Raw genomic sequence first — 9,622 nt, 5'->3', positions numbered from 1 at the left:
TGTCCCTTTCACTGCTCACCCATGTTCTCACCCACAGTTGTACAGGAGAAATACAAGAAGGTCCTGTGGAGGGATTAAAATTTAGTAAAATGAATTTCCCTGGATTTAAGTGGATATCCTCGCTGGTCCAGGGTCTGTTTGCCTCCTTCCCCTGTTCTCCACATTATAGGGGGTCTGACCCCTACAGGCTGTGTTTCCCAGGCTCCCAAGTCAACTACCTTCTGGCTGGGTTTAACCAATAGAAGGCACTGGTGGGAAGGCAGGGAAAATGGAGAAGCCAGGGTACTTAGCCTCTGCCTTCTCTGCCTTGGGTGGTGCCCCTGCTGTGTCTGCTCTGTGGTTCCTGCTATCAGCATACTTCCAATTCTGCTGTGTGATTCCAGCTCCTGGTTTAGGTCATACTACCTCCTCCCATGGTCCCTCCATTCTTCACCACCCAAATCATGGGCAGGCCTGTGATTTCACTTTCAATCAGATGACCCCTGTCCCTCCTCCCTTACCCCTGAAGCCTAGAAGTTACGCTGGCTTCCTGCACTTGCTAATCTCTAGGTTATCTGCTTGTCTTACTTGAATTCCCAGCCTATCACCTATGTAACCAAATTATTTTTCACATTAGATACTCTGTCATAAATATTTGATAGTTTGCTTACCCAGGTAGATCTTGAACATAAACTGGACTAGCAGAAATGCAGCCTATGATTCAAGGTGAGTGAATGGGAGGCTCCTCAGTCACTTGACTCAAAGTAATATGAGACTAGGGGACAGCCAATGAAAAGGTGTCTTGCAGCAGCCAGAGAATTGAAGGGAGGCACAGGGCTGGGCAAGCTGATGCTACGCTTCTACCCACTTGTATTATTCAGGACCTTGCTTCCAGGGCAACACAGCTCCCAAAACTCTCTAAAGGATCTTGGTGTGGAGGTATAAGCCATTGGGTTATTTTCCTCTTTTGCTCTTACAGACTCCTGTGCCTGTCAGATACCATTTGCTATCCTTCCCCACGGCCAATCATACCCCTTCCCTCAATAACGCCCATGCCCCCATCCATGCCCACACACACCAGACACAACAGACACTGGGACTTATTTTCTGGATAATTTTATTGTGGAGGATAATACAGGAGAGCAACTCCAGGTAAGTGGATGAGGCTGTAATGCCCTCCAGCTACCTGAGTCCCCAGGTGGTTTTTGGAGGCATCATAAGTTCCTGGGGAGACTGCAAGATTACAGTTGGTGTTTTAGATAGCTAATCAACATGGGAGGAATATCCAGCTGGTTGATGGCTTGTGGCTGGCCAGCCTGGCACAGGGCTCTGCGGATGACTAAACGGGCCTGTGATAGAAGTGACCGTGGAGTGGCTACAGCAAGAAGAAACAGGTCATGAGGAGCAATTATCAGCATAATTCTCCCACACAAGCCTACATCCACCCTCCCCTGGCTACTACAGCCCTAATGCTCTATCCTTTCCAAGAAATAAAACAGTCATTGGCAGAGCCAGAACCAGAAATTGGGCTAGTGCTCCCCACCCTCACCCAACCTTATCTTAGTGACCTTTCTCTAACATGGAATACATAACCTCTTCTCTACTGGGGCCACGGGAGAGGGAGGAAAATGGAGTTTTCTCCATTGCATCTCAGAGGATTGGCTTTTACAGTGATTTGGGGCCCTGAGATCTCCAAGCCTCGTGACCCAAGGCTGGCCTGTTCACCACTCACCTCGGGCCTGTAGCAGCAATGCAATGCCTTTATCATCTTGTGAGGTCAGGTCAAGGGATAGAGATGGCAGGTAGATATTAGCACCAAAATCTATTAACAGCTGGATGTACTCTGGCTCACAATTATGGTGTAGGCAGATTTCAAGGAGGGTGCGGGGTCGTGGGACACGAGCCAATAGGCCCTGGTCAGTGCAGTTGTAGTCAGGATCTGCCCCGTGGAGCAAAAGCAGGCGGAAACAGTCAAGGTGCCCGTAGACTGCGGCCAAATAGAGGGGGCCAGAACATGAAGCTATGTTTGATGCCCAGACTGGTAGTTTAGCTTTGACGTTGGCCTCTGCACCATGGCCTAGGAGCTCCTGCAGGATAGCAACAGCACCATCACGGGCAGCTGTGAGCACGGGAGAACAGTTGTTGTAGATGCTACCACCAGGGCAGGCACCAGCTTCCAAAAGCACACGTACACAGTCCAGATGGCCATGACTGACAGCAGTGAAAAGTGGCGTCTGCGCCTTGACATCCAAGCTGTCAACATCAGCGCCATGTGCTAAGAGGACCTGCAAACAGCTCAAGTGGCCATAAGAAGCAGCCAAGCGCAAGGGTGTCCCAGGAACGCCCCAGCCACTCCTGCTGTTGATGAAACGTTTGTAACGCTCCTGGCGCAAAAGCTGGTCCAAGGTATAGGAGTCGTTGTCATACACTGCTTGATTGAGAGCCTGCTTCTCCTCCGTGTCGGTGTCCTCCTCCTCCTTGTCGGGCTGCAGGAGGGAGAAGATCTTGGTGATGTCCATGAGGTTCATCTTGGCTAACTGGAGAACTATTCTCATTATGAGCACAAGGAAATGCCAGATCTGTGGGTGACAAACAAGTGGGAGAGAATGAGGGTACCCATCAAAAGCCTGACCACACACCCTCCTTGAAATCTGCCTCCATTTCAACCCCTTGCCCCCTGCCCTTCACCATCAGGCTACTCATTCATGGGTCTCCTACTTCTCACTCCCAATCCCACTGTCTTATTTCAGGCCCCAAAGACACTGCCAAAACAGGTCAGGGCATTTTATAGTTTGATGCCTTTGCATATACTCTTCTGCCTGCCCCTCAAACTCCTACTTCTAGGAAGCCTTCCCTAATCTCTTCTTCCTGCTCAGGGATTCTGAAGGATCACAACTAAACTTCAGCTATGAACTTTCAAACCACATTTCCGCTTATCTATATTCCATTAGTGTATAAACTCCAGGGCAAGGACCCTGTATTCATCTTGTATTCCTCTACCCCTAGTAGGGCTATATCATGGCTGGAAATTTGGTAGATGCATTTTTTTCAGATCAGAATGTGTGGATTAGTAAGGTGGCTCTGGCCTGGCACTGGCTAGGCCAATAGAACCATACTTTGTGGTGTCAAGCTGTCATCCCTGAGCTTTCTGACATCAGTCTTTTGGAGCAAGCCCTTAACTCCATTTTCAGATAGTTTAACTCTTCACAGCCCCTCATATATGACTAAAGCTCCCTCACCCGAGTGTTCTGTAACCTTCCCTCAGATGAAGGCCCCACATTTCAGGAATAGAAGTATTCAGGAAATTGGTATCGAATGATATTTACTGATTAAATGAAGAGGTGACGTTACAAAGAACATATTTCAAGTAAAATGAAGACAGATGGCAGGAAACAGTCGAGGTTCCCAGGGCAAATTTCCTCTCTGATTACAACTAGATTCTCCCCCAGGGCCAATTTAATTCAGGAGTCCCTTTGATTGCCAACGCTGCCTCCCCATTCCTCTAGTTTAACCCTTTTTCCATCCTCTCTGTCTGACCCAGCCTAGAGCCTTTGACTCAACCTTCAACTCTTCTCTTCCCACAATCCTCAGGCCCTACAAAACCACTCATGGCTCAATGTCTGACTCAACCTAACCTCTGACCTTACCAGTCCTATTCCTAGTGCTTCAGTGTCAAGGTCACCCACCTCAGTTTGTAATGTCATCAGGGTGAGCTGGCAGGTTTCTCAGAGCTTAAGTTTCCCTACTCTCCCATACCCTGCAGCTGAGGTCTCAGGGCCTCATACCTCCTTTTATTCACTATCTACCCCCACCCCTCTTTGTTAGTCTGGGACCTCAGGTACCTACCTCATAGAAAGAAAATTATGAGGTAGGTGGGTAGGGTCACCCTAAACTTTAGGCCCCTCCCCACCCACCAGCATCAGCTCCATATATGGTCTTATTATTTATTTATTCTTGGGGTGCAATGGGAAGGACAGGAGTTTAGAAATCCAGCAGACCCAGATTTGCAGCTCAGCACTCTCAGTTCCTAGCTGAGTAATCTTGGGTAAGTCTCTTCCCTTCTTTGGGACTCAGTTTCCTCATCTATAAGACAGAAATGAAAGTCCCTTTCTCATGAAGTTGTTAGGAGTAAGAGGGCTACTACATACTCTGTACCTTCAGCCTCCTCACACTGGCTCCTCCCCCTCAACCATCTTAGGAGACCAAACAATAAACTTCTATGGCCCTTTGTCTCACTCTAGCTATCTTTCTCTTCATCTCTCCCTTCTTAACCAAACATATCCAAAGAGTTTTCTACTATGTACTTCACCACCTTCCATTCACTTATCCAATCTCTGTAGTCTGGCTTCACCCACCCTCAAACACACACCAAGAAAGCTCTTCAAAAGGTCATCTTTGTGGTTAAATCCAGTGGATGTCTTGAAGATCTTTTCTTCCCTGACTTTTCTGGAATATCTATCCCTACAGACCACTCCTCCCTACAAACTCCTCCATCAGCTTCCTTGCCAGCACACTCTCCTGATTTTTCTCCTTTCTCATTCTCCCCTGAAATATTTATGTTCTCTTCTCCATCCTCTTCTCTCCAGTCACGCTCACCTTTATTCTGATTATTTTAAACCTCTCTGTCCAAGCCCCCAGCTCTCTCTCTAGCTCCAGGCATGTATCTACTAAGTTTCTTCAAGCACTTCAAAGACAGCAGTATCACAGCACCACCACTACCACCATGATGAAACTTGATCCATATATCATTTCCTCACCATCTACCTGGTCAACCAAACCAAAAACCAAGACTCCTGTCAATCCTCTTGTGTCTTTATCTCACTCTCATCAAATCCCATTAAGTCCTGTGGATTTTACCTACTAAAGACCTCTCCAGACGATCTGTCCTCTTCAGGGACCATTCTCATTGACCATGCTTTATCTAGGCCCCCACTGCCTTTTGCCTCAGCAGTTATAGTGGTCTCATAGGTAGTTTCTCTTTTCATTATTTTCTCAACATTGTTGATAAAGTGGTAATTTTAAAATACATATCTGATCTCTGCCAATCATCTGTTTTAAATACTTTAATGGCTCCCCTTTCTTTCCAGCTACAGCCCAGATACTTTAGCCCAGCTCAGAGGTCCTTCATGAACAAATCTTGGCCAATCTCTCCAGCCTCACTTCCTACTACTCCTTGACTTATACCTTGAGATCCAGTGACAAGAGACAAGAAATGATGGCTCTCCATATACACCATGTTTCTTTCTGCCACAAGCAACTCCTTCTGCCAAGTTAATTCCTCCAGAGAATTGTAACTCCTATATGGGTCTTTGTTTGCCCCCAGTGCAGGTAAAGAGGCCGTATGTGGTAGTGGCAAAACATGGGAGTTCTGCTTCTACCCCAGCTCTAGCATTTAGTAGCTGTGTGACTTAGGGCAGGTCACTTAATCTCTCTGTGCCCATTTCTTAATCTGTAAAGACAAAATAACAATAGTACCTGCCTTGGAAGGTTGTTAGGATTAAATGAATTAGTACATAGTAAGTGCTTAGAATAGTGCCTGAAAGTAGCTCTCGGTAACTATTTTTACTATGAGGATGATTATTACTTATGTATCCATTTTCTATGGCTATTGCTCCCTACTTAATGTTCTAGAACCTCAGAGCTGCAATGGACGTTGTAGATAACTTAATTTAATTTTTTCAATTTAGAGATGGGGAAACCAAGGTTCAGAGCAGAGCAGGGACTTTAGTAAGGTCACATGGTTGTTATTGCTAGTTGTCTCATGAACAAGAACTCAGAACACACTTATAATCCTGTACTTTTCAAAGCAATTTCATGTAACAAAATAGGTAATATTATCCCCATTTTTTGGATGGAGGAAACTGAGTCCAGGGAGGGTAAGGGGTTTGCCATATGCCTTACATCAAGGCAAGAGCAGAGTCAGAAACAGAATCTAGGTTTCTCTACTCCTCCTCCTGTTCTTTCTGTTACAAGATGAAACACAAACACATAACCCCCTCCCTTGACTCCAGCAGAGTCACATTGCAGCTCCCAGGATCTTCAGCTTTTCAGTGTCATGATGAATTCCAGGGTCTTCAGTAATGGAAGGTTCTTTTACAAATAATTTATTCTGAAAACTGGTAGGAATTCCCTCCTTAGTATTTTATTTTGGGGACTAGGGTCTGGGGAGATAATGTGGCAGGGAGTGGCAGAGGAAAATGCTGAAGCTCTTGCAAAGGTCATACCAAGAGCCCACAGCAGAGCTCATATAATGAGCCTCCAGAGGGAGACCAAGCCATGCTCTCCAGCTGGCTTTGGCACTGGAGTGAACTGTGCCTCCGTTAGATAAGGACAAGAAAATCCAGCTAGCCTGTTGTCTAACCTCACTTTGCTGTAGTTTATTAATCAAATAGTTATTATGTGCCTCCTATGTGCACGGAGCTCCTTCCTGATCCTAAAGATGTAGGAATTTTAAACCTTTGTTTGTGATACTGGTTCCTGTGACAAACTAGTGAAGTCTGTAAACGCCTTTCAGAATGGTTTTTACTACATAAAACACATAAAATTAAAGGAAACCAATTATAATAAAATGCGACTGTCAAAATATTATTAAATGTATGATATAGTAAGAGATGTTCTTTAGTAACACATTAAATTAAAAGGTCTAGTAATAATTTCTAAGTGGTAATAAATGACATTTCAAGATATCTGCCACAACTGTAATATGATATAAAATATCTGTGGTTTCTTCTGGTAACCAAGTTACAGGAACTGGTTATGCTACTGCCATTTGCTACCTGCATTCATCCTTGAAGGAAATAGTAAATTTTAGTTAGAGGTTAGGGGAAAAAAAGGTAATTGTCTACTCATCCAAGTTTCTGGATCCCTTGAATTCTATCTAAGGTCCTCTTGGTGTCTGTGAATACAGGTTAAGTACTCCTACAGGAAAGTGATTGGTTTCTGTGCACCCTAGAGCACTCCTTCAGGCATTAGTAGAACGTTTTTAAGCCTTATCTTCCTTCTCCCACCCTTAGGAGTTCTGCCCTTATGCCCTTAAACCCACTCCAAGGCACCCATACACACAGACTAGCCAACACCACCACACAGGGACACAAAGACAAATCTCCACACTTCCTGTAGTGTATAATCTCAATTGCTCTCAAGAAGCAGGTCTGTTTAGACTCGAGGTCCTAGGCAGACATATCCTCTTGGGACACACAAGGCAGGGAGCTGGCATTATATCCCTCCTCTCTCCTCCTGGTGGGTTACCCTAACGACCTCCCAAGCGCCTCCCCCAACTCCCACCACGTCCCAGACCCAGCGGAAACAGCCTACAACGGGTAGTGGGTGATCACAGGTCTGCGGCCCGCAGTGGTCACTGTTCTCAAACCAGTCCTAGGCTCCAGGTACTCACCGGGCTTCAGCCTGAGGCCGTGCTGCCCGGGGTCGCTGCCCCCACCCGTCTGTGAAACATTGGGGCCTTGGTGTCCCCTCCTTAGGGAGCCTCTACGGCCCCAGCCTGGAGCAGCTGGGGCTCTCGGTTCCCACTGTTAACAATGCCGCTGAAAGACTAGGAGTCAGCCCTTAGTCTTGGTCCAAGGGGCTAATTTTAGGCTACCCTCCACCCCCTCTTCCCAGGCCGTGTTATCTTACCAGTGCCATTCTGGGAGCGATTTCAGTAAGAGGAGGGGCTCGCCTGCGGGGAAGTCCTGGAAGGACTGACTGACAGATAGACAGGTGCCTGGCGAGGCTAGGGTTCCTGCTCCCAGCCTGTCTTCTTATATCCCTCCCTGCCACTCAAATGGGAGACAGGGTGAGGCCCCTGAGCTGTGGGTGTTCCCACACCTCCACCAGGAAGCACTGAGAAGGCCCAGCCTCAGCCTAGCACACATTTTTTTTTTTTCTCTTCTGAACTGAGCCTCTCTGCATATCCTCCAACTCATTGCCCCTCTCCTTCCCCTACTGCTCAGAGTGAGGAGGAGGGTGGGAAGGAGAAGCCTCCATAACAGAATGTGTTCTCATTCAGCTTTTCTAAAGCTTAAGAAGGGCTTGGTCATTTATAAAGACCTTCCCAGTCCAGCAACCCACCAGGCTCAGCCTGAAGAAAATGCCCACAACCTCCCACTCTCCTCACCCTAAAGCATCACCATTAGTTTAATGTGTCCAGCACTGGGAACTTTGTCAAAAACTCAGCTCTCACTTTTTCTGCCCCCAAAACAGCCCTCTAGGGATCTGAACCCAGGTATTATATCCTCCATGTCACCTTGTTTCAGGGAAAACAGCCCCAGCTCCTTCATCTTTCTTTCAATCTGGTATCTATTTAGTACCCTCCCCAGTCTTGTCTACCTCACTCATGAAGTGGTCAAGCAATCTGCTTGCACGTTGATAGTGCCAGGGAGCTCACAGAAGACCAGATCACTCCTCTGGGAAATGTTGGAATGTCCTAGTGTGATCAGTGACTCTGAAGATCAGAAACATCAAAAAGCATACCAGTTTCAGCTTAGCTTGAGCCAGTGGACTTTGAGGCCTCATGCAAGCCCATTTGCAGTCAACAAATAAGCTATTATGATCCTCAAGATGATAGAGTAAGGTGTTATTCTTGAAAAAAAAGATTTGCAGGATTTTTTAATGTAAGTTTTTGTTGAGATAATTGTAATTCACATGTGGTTGTGGAATTAATACAGATTCCAAGTACACTTTACTGAGTTTCTCCCAATGCTAACATCTTGCAATACTATAGTACAATATCTCAAGTATGACATTGGCATTGATACAATCCACTTATCTTATTTAAATCTCCCCAGGTTTACTTTTACTTTTTTCTGTCTGTGTGTTTACATTTAATTCTATACAATTTTATTGCATGTAGCTTGTGTATACCACCTTAGGCAATACACAGAATAGTTCTATCTCAATTAGGATATTTCACATTGCCTTTTATAGCCATATCTACTCCCTTCCTACTTCCTTTCCATTCTTCCCACCTTAGTCCCTAACCTCTGGAAACCTCTAATCTGTTTTTCATATCTATAATTTCAAACTTATATGAATGAAACAATACATTATATAAACATTTGGAATTAGCTTTTTCACTCAGTATGTCCTTGAAATTAATTCAAGTTGCTGTATGTATCAAGTTTGTTTATTTTTATTACTAAATATGATTTATAGTAGGTATGTAGCATAATTTGTTTAATTATTGACTGATTGAAGGACATGTGGGTCCTATTTACTATTTGTCTACTATGAATAAAGCTGCTATGAACATCTGTGTACAGGTCCTTATCATTGTAGTTATATAGTAGGGTAGAGTGACTCCTTCAGCTTTACTATTTCATTTCAAGATTGTTTGAGCTATTTTAGTACCTGCATCTCTTTATATAAATTTTAGAATAAGCTTATCTATGCCTACAAAAAACCTCTTTGAGATTTTGATAGAAATTGTGTTAAATCTATATATCAGTTTGGGGAGAATTGAGTGCTTTGTTATACTGAGTCTTCCAGTGTATGCACATGGTGTGTTTTTACATTTATTTAGGTCTTCTTTGATTTCTTTTATCAGCATTTTGTACTTTTCAGCATATGGATTGTATGTTTTGTTAAGAAAATACCTAAATATTTCAATTTCTGTGGTGCAAATGTACATGGCATTGGATTTTGATTT

The 9,622-nt window shown here is 44.8% G+C and overlaps 1 protein-coding gene across 1 annotated transcript; it reads right to left on the bottom strand.

Moving 5' to 3' along the window:
• Nucleotides 1-1,077: 1,077 nt before the first annotated feature.
• On the bottom strand, nucleotides 1,078-7,539 carry ASB12 (ankyrin repeat and SOCS box containing 12). The gene is made up of 3 exons (XM_011965032.1): nucleotides 7,373-7,539; nucleotides 1,712-2,558; nucleotides 1,078-1,354 (listed from the first exon to the last, which is right to left on the bottom strand). The coding sequence occupies exons 2-3, from the start codon at nucleotides 2,532-2,534 to the stop codon at nucleotides 1,221-1,223; spliced, it is 957 nt and encodes a 318-aa protein (XP_011820422.1). The 5' UTR covers nucleotides 2,535-2,558; nucleotides 7,373-7,539; the 3' UTR covers nucleotides 1,078-1,220.
• Between the last annotated feature and the right edge of the window lie 2,083 nt (nucleotides 7,540-9,622).

This window comes from Mandrillus leucophaeus, unplaced genomic scaffold (genome assembly GCF_000951045.1).
Source record: "Mandrillus leucophaeus isolate KB7577 unplaced genomic scaffold, Mleu.le_1.0 Scaffold713, whole genome shotgun sequence".
NCBI lineage: Eukaryota > Metazoa > Chordata > Mammalia > Primates > Cercopithecidae > Mandrillus > Mandrillus leucophaeus.
The sequence above is the reverse complement of the archived record's forward strand: the minus strand, read 5'-3'. Positions and strand labels throughout refer to the sequence as shown.

Excerpts from the sequence above, each read along its gene's own strand:
- ASB12 (XM_011965032.1), bottom strand. The coding sequence starts at position 2,534 with ATGAGAATAGTTCTCCAGTTAGCCAAGATGAACCTCATGGACATCACC. Across the intron at positions 1,355-1,711 it reads ATTGCTGCTACAGGCCCGAG|CCACTCCACGGTCACTTCTA; the intron begins GTGAGTGGTGAA and ends TTCTTGCTGTAG.